General features: G+C 45.3%; 1 protein-coding gene and 1 long non-coding RNA gene across 2 annotated transcripts in view; both read left to right on the forward strand.

The window, feature by feature from the left end:
* The window catches only part of LOC309533343, a 598,890-nt gene that overhangs the window by 434,910 nt on the left and 143,047 nt on the right, over window positions 1-20,933 (forward strand). The gene's annotated exons all lie outside the window — the stretch shown is intronic.
* The window catches only part of SPATA16 (spermatogenesis associated 16), a 173,993-nt gene that overhangs the window by 111,650 nt on the left and 41,410 nt on the right, over window positions 1-20,933 (forward strand). The window contains exons 6-8 of the mRNA XM_082224290.1: window positions 9,200-9,347; window positions 10,366-10,512; window positions 10,910-11,022. Coding sequence (XP_082080416.1) covers window positions 9,200-9,347; window positions 10,366-10,512; window positions 10,910-11,022 — 408 coding nt within the window. The remainder of the gene's footprint in view (window positions 1-9,199; window positions 9,348-10,365; window positions 10,513-10,909; window positions 11,023-20,933) is intronic.

Raw genomic sequence — 20,933 nt, forward strand, 5'->3', positions numbered from 1 at the left:
TCCAAGTGTCCCTATTTTCCAGGGACAGTCCCAGATTTAAGGAAGCCATCCTGGTTCCTGATTTGATCATGGAATTGTTGGGACGCTGCCGGGGAGACTTGGCACGCTCTAGTCAGCAGAGTGAATAACTTCTCACAATAGAAGTGGCGGACAGAGACATGTGTAAGCATTATTTACAGGCGTTTATTCAGCATAGTTCAGGAACAAAGGAAAAACATGTCTGCTTCCCTTCGTGTCCAAGCACACAGCAGCATAGCAAAAGCAATATACAAACTAAAGTTCCCAGCAAGCCTGTGCTGGAAGTAAACAGGCATGTGACACACAACAGTCATGCCTGTTCCTTTTAAGGTGGAACGGAACTATATCCTAACAGGAATGCCCCTCTTTTCATTAGAATGTCCCTATTTTCATCAGAGAAATGCTGGAGGGTATGGAATAGGATGCCCACAGGACTTTTTTCTTCCCAGCCGGAACTCGCCGGAACTCAGCTCCATCACCTCTCAGGTGGGCACCACTGCCATTCTAAGAGAATGAGGGAAGTGTTCGTGGTTAGTTCCAGCACCTCTTTTTCCAGAGAAAAATACCACTGGATACCCCCGTTTTCTTAGGAGAAATGTTGGAGGGTATCTCCTCAGCCCTTCAACCACTCCTTTATCTTCTCCTCATCCTTCCCTTTTCTTCCCTCATCCCCATATGACCTAGTAACTCCTGGCAGAGAGAGAGAAAAAAATACATGAAGAGTTGTAAGGTTTTTTTTCCTAGTTTTTACTTCTTTTTCTGTCACAAAAACTTTGAATATTTTTTTTTTTAAAAAATCTGCATTTGTATTGTAAATGAATGCATTGCATGCTCACAAATAAACAAGACAGCAAAAATCTCTGCTGTTCTTTCCATTGTTGCTCCACACTAGTCTGCTGTTTGCTGAAGCAAACTGGTGAGTACTAGGTAGGAGCAATGATCCATAATCATCTGGAGGAACGCTGTTTGTTGTTCCCCGTGTTACAGAGGCCCAACTGTCCTCAGCAAGGAGCTCGTCTTTATCCTTTGATAGCAAGTGAGTTTAGGTCGCAATGCTGTGCCCAAGATTTTAGTGTGCCATTATAATTTACCCAGCAGTTCTGAAGATTTCCAGTTGGCAGTTATCACTAGCCTCCCTGCAGTCAATGCAGCCGTGGCTAATTCTAAATCTTTCTTATTAATTATGTCTTTCAAATGGCCTAAGAGAGATGGCTTAGGTGTCAACGTTATATCACATCTGATTATGTCCTTAATAATATCTAGTATCCTTTGCCAAAATACTCTAGCACAAGAGCAAAAATAATCTGTGCTCAATCCTATTCTCTTAAATGGGAGGGATCCTAGTCTTTCAGTCTACTACAGTCTGCCGTCCTTTGTGGATTCTTAAATAAATGAGCCGGTCTCTGGGGAGGAGAGAGCTAATGCAAAAGGAGAGAGAGAGCTCCAAGACGCTGGACATCCTTAACACCAATTTTTGATGCATTTATCTGCTTTCCTGGCCTGTTCCGAGAGTTCAGGATAGGTTAACATTCATGATGAAGAAAACAGTGTAACCATTAAGAACCGAAAGGAACCACCACCAGTTCAAAAGCCGAGGCCGCAGGAGAAAGTCTGGAAAGGTGCTTGTGGGGAGCAAGAGAGTTTGGCCTTTTAAATGAAGAGCAAGCTGGGAGTTTTCCAGACCCACAGCAGGAACTGGGGGGGGAGGGGAGGCTAGGTTTGGGGGCGGCTCGTGGGCCAGTAAAACGGTCTTCATGGGCTGCATCCAGCCCATGGGCTGCACGTTGCCGACCCCATCTCTTGAAGCACGGGCAGGCTCGGAAAGCAGGAGGGGGAACATATCTTCTCCGGAAGAGGAGACAATTAATCCTATGAGCCCAAGGAGTAGTCATATAGGAAAGGTATTAGGCAGGAAACAAAACCAGAAACCAGCCAGCCAGCTTACCAAAAAGCACAGAAGTAGGGGCAAGACCAGATTGTCATAGCAAAGAAATTGTGGTGGTAGGTTATAATTATTTTTATTATTTTATTATTTATACCCTGCCCATCTGGCTGGGTTTCCCCAGCCACTCGGGGTGGCTTACAGCACATAAAAAATTGTAAAACATTAGACATTTTCCAATACAGGGACACCATTGGTGAGGAATTCAAACACTGGCAGCTTTTTCAATTCCATTGTCTGATCTGATCACTTTGACAGCACCTCACAGAGGTGTCAAAAGCTTGAGGATTTCTGGCTGATCAGAACCTTTAGAAGATAGTAACAACGCCCATGCATCTGTTGATAGCTCAGTCGGTAGAGCATGACACTCTTAATCTCATGGGTTAGAGCCCCACAATGGGCAAAATGTTCCTGCACTGCAGGGAGTTTGACTAGATAATCCTCATGGTCCCTTCCAACTTTACAATTCTATGATTCTATCATGAGGGTTAGAAACTTCCTTTGTAGAGGAGGTGTAGCACCTAAGCAGCAAAGCACATACTTTACACAGGTCCTCAGGTTTCAGGGCATCTTCCTGAGGTTCTGGAGAACCACTGCCAGGCAGAGTAGATGATGCTAGGGAGATGATTCAGGAGAAGTTACTTCATACATTCCAGTGTTGGAATTCTCAGGAGTTTGGCGGATGCAGAAGAGAGATTGATGGAGTTTTTTTGCAGCGAACATCTGCAACACCAGCATCCCTTCCTGTGGACAATCTTCTGTGATTATGAACAATCTGCCGAAAACATTGCACCAACAGAAGCATAAGTCGTCCTGTATGGATAACACACATTGTGGAGCATCACTTGCTCTTAAAAATGAAAACTCCCCTTGTTCCAACCCTGAAATATTTATGGACCCAGGATTTGTTATGTCCATGAAGACTTTAGCGCGCGCACGCACAGAGACATACACACACACAAATCCACAAAGATGACAAAGCAAATAGCAAGAACATACATGGGGTGGAAGAATGGGTTGTATTCTCAGCAGTGATATTTACCAGCATCTTGTCTATTGCTTTCCCACTTTGGGAGACCTTTTATTGATGGCTTCCTCCAAAACAATCACTGTTTGCAGGTCACTCAGACTGTGGGTGTTATCAAGACTTTGCTGTCATGATTTCCTCCCTGCCTGGGAGTCAGGTCCGGTTAAACTCTACAAATGTGGATTGCAGAGATGGTGAAGTAGCATGAAAAATTCCTTCCCAGTACCCCAAAAGACTAATCAGCCAGCCCCAGTGTGTTCCTCTGCCCCAATGGGCACGTGGTTGACTGGGTTGTGCCACCTGCTGAACTACAATTCCCATCATCCTCTGGCCATTGCCCATGTGGCTGGGAATGATGGGAGCTGAAATCCAATAAAGCCACTTCCGACCCTAGGGAGGAGGTGGGGTTGCAGGCTTCCCACCCACAACGCCCGCGCGGAGGCTGGCTCTCAGCCCCGCGCTTACAGGGGGAATCCTCTGCCGCGTCATCCCCTGGCCAGCCTATCGGCTGGCTCAGGGGGCGTGGCTTGCCACTCTTAAGGCAAGCAGGCAGAGGAGCTCCCTCTTGCCACCAATTAGCTGGGGAATTTCCCACCCACCGTCCCTTTAAGGTTTTCCTTTGACCTTGCTATGGACTTCGGTTGGTCGTCGTTAAGGGGCCTGGTAGGAATTTTTCCACTTGGCAAATTGGAACCGGGCATTTGGTTTTTTCGCCTACCTCATAGCAAATCGTCACAACTTTCACGGTTTGGCGGTAAGGCATTGGTCGGAGTATTGTTATGTGGATGGACAGGGGGGGAGGAGCGCCATCACCTCCCCCGGTTGTGAAGGGTAGTCCGGTAAAGGACTCCGGGGGGCGTGGCCCTGTCCGAAGCCTATGGAGGCCAGGGCCCAAGGCACGGCCCTGAGCGGTGACTCCAGGGGAGTGCCTAGTTGATGTGCATCAGCAGGGCTCCCCCTGCTGGTGTTAACCCTTTCCAGCCTCTCAGGCATACAGCCTGAAGCCGGTTAGTTGATTAGGACCAATGCCTAGGCCGATACCACTCATTTCCTGCAATCAATAAAGTTGTGGCCAATTTTCACCCATTAACCTTAACTATGGTGTCTTGTGTCTTTATTTCTTCTGGTGGGAGGTGGGAACTCGCCACGCAACATCTGGGAGGAGGCAGCAGATTCCTGTTATAAATACATGCCCCCACCTGCCTCAGTTTTTGGTGCCTTTTTCTTTGTTTCCTTGTTCTACCCTATTTTTCCCTTTCTAGACATAAAGCCACTTTGCTTTCTGCTTTAACCGATAGGTTCCACTGTGAAATGGTTAGCAAAGGCAGGTCACCTGCTTCTCGATTTCATTTCCAGGACGTATTGCAGAAGGGCCAGCAGATCAAATTGCTGTTTTCATCCGAGGCAGCGTTCTCCCAAAAGTGAAGTGGCATAATGCGCGCCAAAGTACCTGTTTATGTCCATTACAAAAGAGAAGACAAATACTGAATTACCTCAGCCTTTCCATTCCACCCGAGCAGAGACAATTGTCTCGGCTTTTGGAAACATTACTCAGATTTACACATAATTTCTCAAGCAATTTTGCATCGCCCAAGAGTGACCTTGAGAGCCGAAATGCTGTCTTGTTCAGTCTGCCAGTAAAACGGCTAGCGGTAATTTCTCAGTTCCACACAGAGATTTCTCAGAGACTCATTCCAGGGTGAAAATCTTTGCCTTCCTCGTTCGCCTTTGTCGATTTGTCTCTACTAAAGGGCACTCTCTGTTAAACTGGCCTTCGGGTTAAAAAAAGTCGGTCCAATTAACGTGACATGTCATTAGGCATTGCTGCTTAATGAAAGGCAAACATGTTTCTGGGTAACTAGGGTTGGAGAGGAAATTTGATCCTGCTTGCCTGTGAAGGCAAACCTACCTAATTTGCCCTTTGCGAAACAATATGCAAACCGAAACGAACTTCTCCAAATTTCACAGTGCAGTTCTCCAGCTAAGAACATGTGCAAAAGTGCATACCATGGGATAAAGTGGACACATAAATGTCTATATTAATGAAAACAGCATGTGCAAATGCGTTATATTGGGGAGATTGCTTTCAAAAATGTGTATATATTGCAGATATTAATATTGCACAGCATGAAGCAATTGGATACATAAAAGCTGGCCCATTTTGGAATAAAAATTGTCCAGACCCATTATTCAAAGCTTTACTAACCAGAACGTCTTTAAAAACAGATAGAAAACAATCAATAATGCATCCATAAAGTTGTATAAAGTACAGTGGTACCTCAGATTACATACGCTTCAGGTTACATATGCTTCAGGTTACACACTCCGCTAACCCAGAAATAGTGCTTCAGGTTAAGAACTTTGCTTCAGGATATCAGGCTCTGGCAGTGTGGCAGCAGCAGGAGGCCCCATTAGCTAAAGTGGTGCTTCAGGTTAAGAAAAGTTTCAGGTTAAGAACGGACCTCCGGAATGAATTAAGTACCTAACCCGAGGTACCACTGTATATGCATATTCAAGCATAGGTCCTTCTTCTTAAATATATAACATAATTATGATCAGAGCAAAAAATCAAAGCTCTGTCTTTCCCATTGCCTGCATAACCTGTCCCACCACCGTCCCCCTGTCAGGAGCTCGTCCCACACTCAAGTAGGACCCTGGCAGAGACACATGCCCGACTGACATGTTCTCTCCTTCCTGGTCGTTTGTTCGGGAGCTTCAAAAGCTGTCTTCAGCCAGAACATCACAGCGACTGATGCCAAGAAGCATCAGCACGCTTAGGGATCCGCAGAGTTTGCGCAGTTGCGTAACAGAACTCAGCATTTTGGCTAATCTACTTTATTTACATATAAACACACACGGATCACTGCAACATGGCTCCCTCTCTCTCTAGCATCAGACAGCAAAGAGAGTGAAAAAAGGACAATAGTCCCACTTCACGGAACACAGTAACACAAACATCCTGTCTCCGTCACTTACCACTCTGTGGAGTCAAAACATACACCGCCATGTGATAGACAACAACCCCATGACTGCAATCATGGAGCAGGAATTCTAACACTCTCACCCCCCAAGGCTATGCAGCTCCTGGGGGTGCATCATTACCACATCCTTCTCCCAGTGTGCCTGGGAACAAGAGACCAAAAGCCAACTCCCTTTCAAAATCAAGATTTGCAATGGAATACCTTAATTATGGAAGTGAGAGCTGGACCATCAAGAAGGCTGATCGCCGAAGAATTGATGCTTTTGAATTATGGTGCTGGAGGAGACTCTTGAGTCCCCTGGACTGAAAGAAGTTCAAACCTATCCATTCTTAAGGAAATCAGCCCTGAGTGCTCACTGGAAGGACAGATCCTGAAGCTGATGTTCCAATACTTTGGCCACCTCATGAGAAGAGAAGACTCCCTGGAAAAGACCCTGATGTTGGGAAAGATGGAGGGCACAAGGAGAAGGGGACGACAGAGGACGAGATGGTTGGACAGTGTTCTTGAAGCTACCAGCATGAGTTTGACCAAACTGCGGGAGGCATTAGAAGACAGGAGTGCCTGGCGTGCTCTGGTCCTTGGGGTCACGAAGAGTCGGACACAACTAAACGACTAAACAACAACAACAAGCTTAATCACATGAGCTAAGGTTAAAATAAAAAAATTCCTTCCAGTAGCACCTTAAAGACCAACTAAGTTAGTTCTTGGTATGAGCTTTCGTGTGCATGCACACTTCTTCAGATACACATCTGAAGAATCTGAAGAAATGTGCATGCACACGAAAGCTCATACCAAGAACTAACTTAGTTGGTCTTTAAGGTGCTACTGGAAGGAATTTTTTTATTTTGACTATGGCAGACCAACACGGCTACCTATCTGTAACTGGAGCTAAGGTTAAACACTCATGCAGAAGAGCAGAAAACATCAACAGTTAATCATGAACCCAGCTAAAGAGCTCTCTTCTAGCTTAGTATCCTCCAATGGAATTTTCTAGCATTAAACCCTTAGCAATATACATAAAGGCATTCACCATTTCCAGTGTGCGATTAAACAATTATACTGAACAAAAACTGCTTACAAAAATATGTATATTATGAGAAATTCATACTAAAGTGCTGACTATTTCTTGTGAGATTAAAAAAAAAATTACAAACTGATGTGGAAATTAAATGAACTGAATTTAAGAATGGGGAAATGAGAAACTGAGAGAATCCAAAACTGACAGAGGAGCACTATTCATACATATTCTCTTTCTCTCTCTCTCTCTCTCTCTCTCTCTCTCTCTCTCTCTCACATAACCTTTTAATAAAATTTTCAGATTTTACAAATTCTTTTAGACAATACTCAGAACAAATCCATTGACTTCCCATCTAACCTTCCGTCGAATTCTTTCTTTACCATATAAAATTGCTATATTACTAATATATTCATACATTCTAAGTCTGAATACAATCAACATGTGGAAGCAGGGTGGATAAAAATCAATTATTTTTTTAAAAAATAGGATTTTTTTATTTAAATCAGATTTGTTTCATTTAAATTGGATTTTTGAAATGCTTTTGGAAGAAAAATCTTTCTAAATATAGTTTTCTATTTAAGTTACATTCTAGTCCAAAGGCTATACATCAGGAAATAAGGATTTGTTTTAAGTTTTTCATGTATGCTAAAACTCAGTCTGAGTTTTTTTAAAAAAAAACAACAACAACCGTTTAACTACATCAGTTAACAAACATGGATACATATGCTATAATGTTTTTGTTTTAGTTAAATAAATTGTTTAAATTGTTATTAAGGAAATGATTATTTTTCTCCTTCTAATAAAGTACAGCAGAAATGTGGTCCAAATATAAACAGCTAACTTATTAAACCTCACAATAATTTCATGATTATCTGTCTATGTATTTCTAATAGTATAACCAAAAACAGAAATTTTTGATATAACTGTAAAAACTAAATTATTATTCCAAAAATGAAACCTTCATCTTGTTGTAAATATTAATATTATACCAGCAAGAATGAGTCTTTCTGTACAACAATCATTTAAATCAAGTCTTACTGTCTAGTGATTTAAATCAATTTGGTTTGTGTTATGTATTCAGACTGGCTGCAGTTCTCACTCTGGGCCACCAGTATGCAAGTGAAGGATTGAGAGTTGCTTTCACCGATTGGGTAGTTAGTTGGAATTTGTTACTGTTACAAGTTATTGAGCATTATATAAGGCAGCCAGCTTCACTGTTGCTTAGAGAGACTTGGAGCAGTGCTAACTGCTGTAATAAAGAGCTGTTGCTTAAAAGAGCTGTGTCTGTCACCCATCTTTCCCACAATACAACAGTTTAAATCAAATCCACCCTGCGTGGAAGGATTCCTCCCAGTGGCTCCACACCAATCGAACCTTGCACACAGACCCTTTGTGCATAGAAGCTGTAGGATACGGGTGAGGCATACAAAGCACATGCAGCTTAAATGCTACAAGGCTCTGCGCAGTTGGCTAGATAATGTGTCCCTGGATCAATCCCTTGTGCAGTGTGAATGCCCCTTGAGAAGAAGACAAGGAAGTTGACAAGCAGTGTTACCCCTTGGACTGGCAGAACAAAGGCAGGCAGCTTGGGGTCAGCTGAGATTGGTGGAGCAGCGACCCAATCGCCCTCACGGACCAGTCTCCGCTGCATAAATGTTCTTCATAAATGGATTATAAATTGCTTGCCCCTTCATTATACCCTGTGTATTGTCTCTTATATCTGGATAATCCACATTTGGAACAGCCTAAATTTAGATCAATTCTCCAAGCTTTGAACAAACTCTCCAGTGGGTGTAGATATGACCTTCAGAGAAACTAAAATTCATTTTCTTATTATCTTTGAGATAATTTGCCTAATGCCTTTATTCTTCCCATGCAAGGCGCAGACCTGCCGCAGTGAAAACTGTTTACAAATGTTCTTTTTCTACATTAAAATTGATTTTCCAAGAGTGAGATAGGCAATGCATTCTGGAACTAATTTGAATTTTTCTCTAATTAATATTCAAACCCAAAATATGTTATCTTTGCATGACTGTGCAATTATTAAGGGGGAAATATCATCCATGAAGGTAATTATTTTTCATTTTCCTCTTTCCTCCTTTCCCCCCTCCCTCTCCCCCTTCTTTAATAGCAGATCACATTTTTTTTTAATAAATACACACACAGAGAGAGCGCCTGTATCATATCTCTTTCTTTCCTTCTTCTTTTTTAAGGCTATGATTGAGGAGGCCATCACAAGAGCCGAATGTTTTTCAGTGATGTACACGCCATTTGCAGCTAAAGTAAAGGCTGAAGAGGTAGACAAGTTGAAGGAAGCTTTCACCAGAAAGCACCCTGACTATGTGGAATACATATATACAGGTGACAAGGTTGACACCCTACAACAGTGTTTCCCAACCGGTGTTCCGCGGCACACGAGTGTGCCGTGAGACGTTGCCTCGTGTGCCGCGAGATGCCTGGAGGGAGGCGGGCGAGTCGGGCGGCGAGAGGCGGGGCGGCGGCGGCGAGGAGAGGCCGCGCCTCCTGCTGCTGCCTGGCGCTCCTCCTTGCAGCCGGCAGCGCTGCCTGGGCGCCTCCGCGCAACTCTGCCTCGCTGGGTTTGGTCCCCCAGCAGAGACGGGTCACACGCGCACCTCCCTCCCTCAGCCTGCGCGGAGGGAGAGCCAGAGAGGGGCATCGCTCCTGCGCGGCGGGAGAGGGAGCAGCCGGAGCGATGCCCCAAACGAAGGCATGGGACTGGAGGGGAAATCCTCTCCGAGGAGGATTGAGCGCAGCTGAGAGAAGCCTTTCGAGGAGCTGCCGTGTCCCCTGGAAACCCCCTTCCCAGCTCTGCCTGCCTGCCTGCCCAAAGCTTGGAGGTTCCCCGGCAAGGGGGAGGGAAAAAACTTTCACTTTTGTGCGTCCCTCCCGGCGTGACGCTGCGCGCTGACGTCACGGGGCGGGGCTTTAATGGTGGTGTGCCGCGAGATTTTTTTTCAGTAAACAGGTGTGCCGTTGCCCAAAAACGTTTGGGAAACACTGCCCTACAACATGAGGGATGGTTCGGCCAAGATTAATTAAGCGCTTTTTACCCCATTGATTTGGATACCAATTTCCTTTAGGATATTTCTACGCTGGCTTTCAGTTTACATATTAATTTCACATTATGGGGAGGGCGGAATCGTGAATCCAAAATGGAAAACAATAAATCACACCAGAACGAGGGAATGCCGTGTGCCCACCCCCACCCCCCACCCCCGGGTTCTGGAAGTGCTTGTGCTATTTATTTGTGTCATTGATTTTTAGAGTTCTCTTCATATAAAGGTGGGAAAACTGAGTGCCGTTTTGAACAACCCCACAGACCGCTGTGTATGTTCTGCTTCCTCCTCTTCTTTTTCAGACCCTCATGGACTTCACAGTTTGCCACAGACAGCCAACTGGTCTTGCCCTTCTCCCCAGTCTTATCTGCTGACCCTGGGCTTCAAAAACAAGGAAGTTGGGAAATTTCTGGAAAAGATGTCCAGCAGGAAGTTGCCGACGTTTTCGGGTAACAAATGTGGATTCTCTCTCGCACATACACAATTGATGATGAACGTGTATCTCCTGGTTTGGTCATTTTCGCAAGTCTTATATTGCTGTCTTGGATGGATGGATGACATGTTCTAAGCCAGACAAAAGAACTCGAGGAGGGCTCAGAGCAGGGCATGGCTGAGGAAGAGCCCTGAGGGCCAGGTGGTTATGCTCAGGGGGCCACATCCAGCCCTCAGGCCTGAGGTTCCTCAACCATGTGGTAAAATGAGACATTTGGCAACCAGCAAGTCATGGCTAATCCATTTCCGGAGCCTTGGGATTAAGTTTCCACACAACAGGGAGTTATCTTTTCAATGCGATTCTGTCCACAGCTGTTAGTTCTGTTAACTAATGCTTCTTTTATACCTCCCTAGAGCATAAAGCTCCATTCAGTCCTCTCACAAAAGAAGAAGCAAGGAGACACCTGGAGACAATTGGAAAAAGAATCTTGCCAATAATGGATTTCATCAGAGGCACCAAACTGACTGTGAGTATGATAATATTTTTAATACGGTTCCCATCCCTTACAATAAATGGTATATATTTTGCTGAAGGTGAGTAATGAGGTTTCATACTGCTATTTCAGGCACGGCTATCACCCCAAGCTTCCCATGTAGTCCTCAACAAGGACAAAACGCTAGCTAAATGTTTGCAGACAACTGCAAATCTTTGCTGCGCTGTTGTGAAAGCGCAGTATTATAATTGAGCAAATTCAGGAAATGCGGAATTATAATCCAGCAGCACTATAATTTAGCTCCTGCAGCAATTGCCTTCTTGCTTCTGCTGCTGCCGAAATGAATGAGCTGCTTGTGATGAACAGCTTTGCCATGCTGTTGCGAAAATGCAGTATTATAATTTAGAAAATTCGGAAAACACAGAATTATAATCTAGCAGCACTATAATTTAGCTCCTGCAGAACATGTGGCAACTGCCTTCTTACTTCCACAACTGCGGAAATGAACAAGCGCTCTGTTTCCAATATCCAGAAGTGATCGCCATTATTTATATTGCCAAAACTGCACCATCCATGTGTAAGTACAAAAACCTTAGGATGGAAAAACCTAGGGGGGAGTCCCAGAAACAACTCAATGAGGTTCAGGGGCTACAGAATCCTGACTGGTTGTTCAGCGAATGTGGTGGGATAAATAGCAGGGCCAAGTTTTCAAAAATAAACAATGCTTATACAGTGGTACCTTTGGTTAAGAACTTCATTCCAGAGGTCCGTTCTTAACTTGAAACTGTTCTTAACCTGAGGTACCACTTTAGCTAATGGAGCCTCCTGCTGCCGCCACACCACCGCCACACGATTTCTGTTCTCATCCTGAAGCAAAGTTCATAACCCGAGGTACTGTTTCTGGGTTAGCGGAGCCTGTAACCTCAAGCATCTGTAACCTGAAGTGTCTGTAACCCAAGGTACCACTGCACCTAAGGTTTATATAAGGCAACAAGTTAAACAAGTCAAGAAAAAAAAATTGAGGGGGAGAGCTACTTTTATAGGAAAAAGGGTTAAGGGACCCCTGACCATTAGGTCCAGTCGTGGCCGACTTTGGGGTTGCGGCGCTCATCTCGCTTTATTGGCCGAGGGAGCCGGCGTACAGCTTCTGGGTCATGTGGCCAGCATGACTAAGCTGCTTCTGGCGAACCAGAGCAGCGCACGGAAATGCCGTTTACCTTCCCACCGGAGCGGTACCTATTTATCTACTTGCACTTTGATGTGCTTTCAAACTGCTAGGTTGGCAGGAGCAGGGACCAACCAACGGGAGCTTACCCCATCACGGGGATTCGAACCGCCAACCTTCTGATCGGCAAGTTCTAGGCTCTGTGTCCACCCACATCCCTGCTTTTACCCATAAGAGTAAATAAAAAATAAACAGAGATATATAAATATAAAAATAAACAGAGATTTGAACCGCTGACCTTCTGATCTGCAAGCCCAAAAGGCTAAGTGGTTTATGTGGGATGTAAACACAGGAGCAGTCAATGACAACATTCCTAGAGTGTACATGTTAGAACATGGGAAGGGATGTCTGTCCAACAAGCAGGTAAACTTCCTGGGGACGGACTTCCTCCACATGTGACCAGAGGTGGGTGTGGCCTCACCTGTGCAGGTGATGACAAAAGCACAGGGCAGGCAGCCATCTCTCTCTCTCTGCCATCACCTTTCGAAGAAGCAGGATGCCCTCTTGGCTCTCAGCCAAGAGAGGAGAGGGCTATCTTCCTATAAGATAGATTCTAAGTGTATTTTACCTTTTTAAGCCTGTCTGCCATCTGGGATCATATTGTGAACAGATCGTGAGTAAACTCTTTTAGACTTTTATAAAGACTGTGTTGTGTCTTGTATTTTAAGAGGGAACAAAGGGGAAATTACCAGAGTAATTATTATAGAGGTTCTAGCGAACCTGTGCACACGTTACCGTTGCGTACTTAAAGGGGAATGTATATAAACTCTGCTGATATTTTGGGAACTTGTTAGCACAAGTTGGATTAGGATATAATCTCACAATATATCCTCTCCTGCACCCCAGAACATTCCCACAGTTTAGACCACAGCACCACCCACTCCCTCAAGAGATACATGCATCCAGTTATACCAGGGGCAGGAAGCCTTTTCCAGCCAATGGGCCAGAGCTTAATCTCCCTGACCACTGGCGGGCCAAATTTGACAGGTAGGGAGGGTCACCCATGGGGGGGGGGCAATGCTGTTGGTGCTGAACTCTAAAGTCTTGATTGTTGCTCCAGGAAAGAAGCAACTGGGAAGTCACTTTGAGCTTCCAGTTGTTCCTCCGAAGTCCTGCTGTTACCCGCCCCACACCTGATATCACATATGATTTCAGGCCTAGGTTGGGTGAGAATGGCTTCACCAAGATGGCCTCACTGAGCAAATGCAAAGGCAGGCTACATTTGATCCATAGACTGGAGGTTCCTCCCCTCTGAGAGCTATGCCTATTTCTAAACTGTTGCCTCAACCAAAACAATTTTGAATCCTGCAGTTCAGCATATAGGCCCTTTGTGGTCATCTATCTGTCTATCTATCTATCTATTTATCTATCTATCTATCTCTCTATCTATCTATCTATCATCTATCTATCTATCTATCTATCTATCTATCTACATATCAGTTCCAACAATCATTTAATATAACTTTGCATCTTATACAGTATTTTAGACTTCTGTCAACAACCTCTGCAGATATTCCATTCTTTATCACTTGTTCTGCATTTCTTAATTCCTCTGGTACTCTTAATTGACCTTAACTAACAATTCTTTTCAAAGTCTTCCTTGCAATATTTCACAAAGTCCTCCTTACGGAACTTCTTGCAGTCCTACTAGCGTAATCTGTTTATCACAATTCCTTTTCAGATACTTCAAATATTTACTCCAGTCCTCTAAGAATCTCTGATCCCGCAGGTTTCGAATCCTTCCTGTTAATTCATCTAATTCTGCATAGTCCATTAATTTCATTTGCCACTCTTCTTTTGTCAGTAATTCTTCTTGCTTCCATTTTTATGCCAATAATATTCTTGCTCCTGTTGTTGCATATAAAAACAATTTATAATCTTGTCTGTGGCCCTTTGTGGTCTTCTGGCTCCGTCCTTCCCACTACTTCCAGGTCCAGCTGTGTTGCAGGATCCAGGCATCATGCTCCCTAGTCCCCCAGCCCACAGACAAATAAAGGACCACACAGACTGGTTTGGATCGAAACAGGCCACAACTTTATTGAATAGAGATGAAAGAGGTTTGGCTTGGGTATTAGGCCATCAAAATACTTCCGGCCCGCCCACCAGAAGTGAGGCGTAGGTCATTCCAGGCAGGGGGGTTCATAAGTCTTACATCAAATAGAGTGCCCCCCCCGGGACCGCCGTCTGGGGGAGCATCCTCAACCCTGGCCCTGCCTGGGCACGCAGACATGACCACTCCCCCCAAAACCCTTTAACAGGATACCTCAAAGTTTGGAGGGGCAGGCGAAGACTACACCCTCCCCTCCATCCCAAACAAAGGATTGTCCCAATGCCCAACCCAGTTGTGACGATTGCTATGAGGTAGGCAAAACCACTGGGTTAGAGCCAATTGGCTTGGTGGACAAATTCCTACCTGGCCCCATAAAACAGCGACCACCACAGCAAATTCCTTAACAGTCAGCTTGAATCCAAGGAGGGTGGTTGGGGGAACCCGGTGAGGGGAAAACAGATAGGGCCCCAGGTGAAGGCTATTTAAATGGCCAGGGAGTGGACCCAAGGGAAGCCTTCCAGCTCCATTGGCCCTCCCTCCAGCCTAGCCTGCATCCCCATTTGCTAATCAAGGATGTAGGATCCGGCTTCTGATAGGCAGCGCGAGCTTATGCCCACGCCCACTATCCAAACGGAACTCAAGTGACATGATTCCCTCTTCGGGGCCATGGAGAAGCCTCTGCCATCCTGCAACGCTGCTGCACCAGAAGGGGTGAGCGGACTTCCCTACCACTTTCCAGTGTCCCTGCTCTCTCTGGTGTTTCAGCCCTTTCTCTTTCATGCAGCTCTTGAATTCCATCTCTTCAAACCTATGAAGAGCACTTTTCTTCAACTCAGCTCATGTACCATATTTTCACTCCTCCCCCCAGCCTTTTAGCCAATTATAAGGATAGTAAACTCCTGGTTAAGTGTCCATTTCCCCTGAACGGCCACATTCCTAGACTGAACTTTTGACCTTCTGTTCAATAGATCCCGAGTAGAACAACCACTTGTACTTTTGACCTTCCCATGAAAATGGACCCTTCTATGAGGAGAGCCCTTAAACCCAACGCAGCCATTTTATAACAACCAAACTTTATACAATATGGTGGAATGGCTTCTTTTCTCCCTTTTTTTGGGGGGGGGGGATATTTTGAAAATGAGCTGGTTTATCAATTATTTTGAAAGAACATTGCCACTCATATGATCAGAAAAGGAACAGGACACATACCGTAACTGAAAATCTTTTTCCATAATGATGATGAAAAGTGAGAACCCAACCCCAAAACCTGATTATAAAGCAATCTAAAGATGGTACTACAGGACAAGAACTCCTCTGTCATTCCTGTCTGCTCTGTCTAGACACTGATGAAATTGGACACTTCTGTTTCCTGTGGAAGTAGTCCAATTTTTTGTTTGAATTATATTTGCAGCTATTATTTATCAGCCTTAATACTTATTCCATGGAAGAATGTGCTTTATAGAACACTTTCCTTCCAGTTACCTGCTATTAGCTTTTTGAATTTCTCATGGGTTTTACAAAAAGATAGTATGGAGCGAGGGAAATACACTACAGTTGGAAAAAAGCAATTATTTTCTATAAGATCTCCAAAACTTCAGCTAGTTTTCTCTTTGAAAGGCGATGGTGGAGGCATCTCAGGACACAAGGGGGGGGGAGAACTAATTAGCAGCCCAAATCTGCAAGCCGGTTGTGCCAAAACACATAGCAGATAGTTAAACTCTGGAATCTGAAACAACAAGATATAGCAATGTCCATCAACTTAGAAGACCTTGATGCACAAATCCATGGAAGATAAGGCTATCAGTGGCTTCTAGTCATGGTGATTATTTTACCTCCAGAACCAGAGGCAGTATGCCTTTGAATACCAGCGCCTGGGGATCACAAATGGGAGAGTGTTACTGCACTCATGGCCTACTAACGGCATTCCACGACTATCTGGTTGGTCCTTATGGACCTTCCTTGGACCTCTGGTTGGCCACTGTGAGAAAGGAATGCTGGACTCCCATAGGCCTTTGGGCTCATCTATCAGGGCTCCTCATACTTTCTCGGTCGGTCTGCTTCAGCTCGGTGTTTCTGCTCAACTGCTTTATGGGTTTGGCTTTAGTTGGGCTCCCTGGACTTCAGTTTCCAAGGGAGTCTTCCTGCTTAGAGAGGGATTTTTGCCACCTTTCTGTTCACCCAGCCTTTTCAATAACTTAGCTAGTCCGTCCCTCTGTTTCTAAAATCTGTGTTTAACTTTTGGGGTATAGCAGATTCTGTTTTGTTGCATTTATATCTGGGGGGGGGGCTTTCCTCTTCTTTTTTAACAGTTTCATGTCTTACTTCATGTTTAAATTGTGCTTCAATTCGGGGGTAAGGTAGGACGCCATCAGTAAATAAATAAATATGGGTCAGGGCAATAAATTGAAAAAGAGCCCATCACCAAAATGGGAGCAAATCATGGGTACTGTGCTGGTCCCAGGGGGTTACTGTGCAGCGTGGTCCGAGTCCAGTCCAAGGTCGAGGGTGTGGTATGGAGGCTGTCCGTCAAGGCTGAAGCAGGGTCCAAGGCAAAGAGTTGGGTGAGGTCAGGAACTCTGGCAGAAGAGCAGGACAGGGTGCCGGTAGGAACAGGTTACCAACAATGTTGCTCCCACAACCTAGAACTGGGGCTGGCTGGCTTTTATCTCCTCTGAGGCATAGGGTGGCCCCGGTCCACAGGTGACTCGCTTCTCCTGGCCTGGAGGCGAGCACTCCTCCTGCGAGAACTTAGTTCCCTCCGCCCCTCTGCCCTGAGCCTCTGCAGCTCAGGAGAGGCTGGAGGGTTACTGGACCCAGAGGCAACCTCACCTTCCCTTGACGAGGCTGAGAGTGGAGCACCTGCAGGCAATGGGTCCTCCATCACCTCCGGAGCCTGAGCAGATTCAGCTGGTGTCTGCTCCTGAGGATCCGGCACAGATGAGGGCCCTTCAGATTCAAGCCCCAGCCCCGGCTCAGCCGGTCCTGGAGGCGGGGACTCCTGTGCAGGCTGGGATTCCTCAGGTTCAGCCTCTGAATCAGATTCCCAGGCCATCACAGGTACATGTACACGTAGATCATATCCCTGCAGAATTCATGGGATTAGATTTCTGATTCCGCCTCTCCAGCTGCCCTGCCTCTGGCAGTAGTATTGCCAAGCGCACTGCAATGCACCCAGCCATCACCTGGAATCAGATGTACATGGGACCTCCCACAGAACTACCTAGGAACTCCACCACCTTAATTCATTTCAGCTGCATTCATTGCTTAGTTCAGAGTACCAATAAATCACTGCCTGCCTTGAGATTTCAAAACTGAAAAAATGTAGCACGAATATTCCAGCAACAACAAAAAAAGAGAGTTCTGCCAAAACATGTCACACACATTTTATCACGGGAGACCTATCCGTCTAGTGCTCTCTGCTGGTTGTCAACATATAAGGATTAAAGGAAATTGCTATTATGGGTAATTTTCCCACGCAGTCTTCCCAGACCCTAGTCCCTTCAGGTGTTCTTGGATTAAAACTCCCCTCATCTCTGACTATTGGCCATGCTGCCTGAGGCTAATGGGAGTTACAGTCCAAAGCGACTCCTTCAACGGTATGCTGTGGCATGTAGTTAGGAAATCATTTTCCACTCCAAAATAGCACTCATTGTGGTGGACATCTGCATTTAGGTGTGTGTGCTGCTTTTTTCTTTTCTTTTCTTTTTAGTCCCTACTTTGTTTCAACAGCATGGCAAAGACCTCCTTCACAATACGCTTGCAGTCCTTTGGTGAACAGATAGAAATTTGAAGGATGCAAAATTCAACTCCTGCATCTTTAGCATTCCAGAAACCATTTTTGTTTGTTTGTTTGTTTCATTTCTAGACTACCAACAAGTGTGGGCCAAGGTTTGTTGCCGCACATTACAGTTTCTTCTTTATGAATGTGCTTGTTTCGGCGATCACCAACCCAGTGCTTGTGGGCACTAGCAAAAAGATCTCAGCAAATATTCCCTCAGAAAACCATAGTGCGTGAAAGACTGTTGACTTTCTGCTCAGTTCCTATTTGCACTGGCTCAGCCTCTCCTACACTGAACACAAACCCTTAAACATGGCTTCATTCCACGGGAGGCCAGGACTGGAACACCCCAACCCTTCCTGTTCTGAACAGAGAGGTGCAAAGAAGGAGGACAGCAGTGGCTGGTGGGGATGCCTTTTTTCATAGAATCATAGAGTTGGAAGAGACCACAAGGGCCATCGAGTCCAACCCCCTGCCAAACAGGAAACATCATCAGAGCACTCCTGACATATGGTTGTCAAGCCTCTGCTTAAAGACCTCCAAAGTAGGAGACTCCACCACACTCCTTGGCAGCAAACTCCACTGTCGAACAGCTCTTACTGTCAGGAAGTTCTTCCTAATGTTTAGGTGGAATCTTCTTTCTTGTAGTTTGGATCCATTGCTCCGTGTCCGCTTCTCTGGAGCAGCAGAAAACAACCTTTCTCCCTCCTCTATGTGACATCCTTTTATATATTTGAACATGGCTATCATATCACCCCTTAACCTCCTCTTCTCCAGGCTAAACATGCCCAGCTCCCTTAGCCATTCCTCATAAGGCATCGTTTCCAGGCCTTTGGCCATTTTGGTTGCCCTCCTCCTTTTCATCGACGTTGGGAACGTGCCTACACCATTTCAACTTTTTTTCTGCTCTTTGGGATATCTGCAACAGCCATTTTGTTACTGGTGCCCTCACCACTTTCTCAAAGTTACAAATGTGCCCACCGCCCCCCAAATGTGGGCGATAATCATTACATTATTCAATTATCCATTTATTCTGCTTCTAGGCTGGCCTCCAGCTAATGTTTTCAGGGTGCTATACAAGGACTGAAATTAAATATGACATTAAAATTAACACTAAAACCACAGAAAGGTCCAACACACTGCTCAACTACAAGATAGTGGCAATACAGAAACCACGGTGGACAGGAACTGCACAACCCACACAGCCTTCCGTCCTCAAAGACAAGATGAAACAGATTTCAATGAGCAAGACAAATCGCTTGAATGTTTCATACCTGCGGGACCGTAACCCTGTCACGAGTCACTGAGGGACTGGCTGCATTTACAGGTGGAACTTTCAGCAGAGGCTCCCAAGTAGATTTTAAACCAAGCATAGGCAAACTCAGCCCTCCAGATGTTTTGGGACTACAACTCCCATGATCCCTAGCTAACAAGACCAGTGGTCAGGGATGATGGGAATTGTAGTCCCAAAACATCTGGAGGGCCGAGTTTGCCTATGCCTGTTTTAAACCATCAGCTGGAAGGGAATGCAAGAGCCATCCTTTCAAGTGAGTACCCGGATCACAAGTCATATAGGGTTTTAGACACAAAGGAAGCACGACGTAGCAGACAGGCATCCAGTCCCATTCTTTCAGGAGCAGCATGACATGACAATTGGCACCTGCACTTTGCCTCAGAGGCCCTGTTTTGTTATTGTCGTTTGCCTTCCTGCAATATAAATTGAGGAAACTGGTGCTTGTTCCACCTGCTATACCAGCTCCTTGTACTCCTTATGAAAAGCCCGTTCCCCCCCCCCCCCCCGGAAGCCTGGCGCCAGCTCTCTTTCTTTCCCCCTTCTTCCCATTTGTCAGGCATTCAGCTCTTTCCCCTGCTAAATCATCCAATTCTGTCGGCCCAAAGCCTCCATTTAAGCTTGCTATTTACTTAACCTTCACTGTACCGGGATGAGGTGGTTCCAGCTTCATCCTTGGCCACTTTATTATTTTCTTTACTGCAGCTTAGTAGCCTCTTGAACTCCACTGTAGCTCAGGTAATTCTCATCATGCGCTTCATCTCCCCGTGGGCTCTTATTGCTGCCAGAAGCAGTTATTTACACTCTCTTTCTGCATTTTTCGTTGCCACTGAAACACAACCCCTGACAGCATCCAACCTGCTATAATCCCTGGTTTCCCGCCCGCTCCTTAAAGCTGAGAATTAGGTTGCTTCTTCCATTAGTCTCTGACCTAAAGTAGGTTCATAGAGAATTGCTATAACTATCCAGCATTATCCAAATCAGGTAGCCAGTTTCTTAACCTCGAGGGCAGCCCCACATTGACAGCATTGCAGTCTGCCTCTGATCCTGAAAGTCGCATCCTGCCATCAGGACTAGTAGCCACTGACAGCCAAATCCCCCATGAAATAATCTAATCCCTATTTAAAACCATCTAAATTGGGGGATAGTGGCTATCACCACACCTTGGACCCTCACAGCTGTTTGTTTTTTTTAACCAAAGTGTAAGGAGGCCTGATTTCCATTAATGGATCTAGTTTGGAACACATGGAACTGCTTTTAGAAGGCTTTTTTTAAAAAAAAATGGTGACAAATTAATTGAGGATATGTAGATATATCGGTAGGGGACGTGGGTGGCGCTGTCAGTTAAACTACAGAGCCTTGGACTTGCCAATCAGAAGGTTGGCGGTTTGAATCCCCACAACGGGGTGAGCTGCTCGGTCCCTGCTCCTGACAACCTAGCAGTTCAAAAGCACGTAAAGTGCAAGTACGTAGATAAATAGGTACCACTCTGGCGGGAAGGTAAATGACTGGACCTAATGGTCAGGGGTCCCTTTACCTAGATATCAGTGGATCTGTTGGTGGAGCCTTCTTGGTGGCACCCCCCATTTGTGAAATGCCA

Source organism: Podarcis vaucheri, assembly GCF_965113315.1.
Source record: "Podarcis vaucheri genome assembly, chromosome: 5".
NCBI lineage: Eukaryota > Metazoa > Chordata > Lepidosauria > Squamata > Lacertidae > Podarcis > Podarcis vaucheri.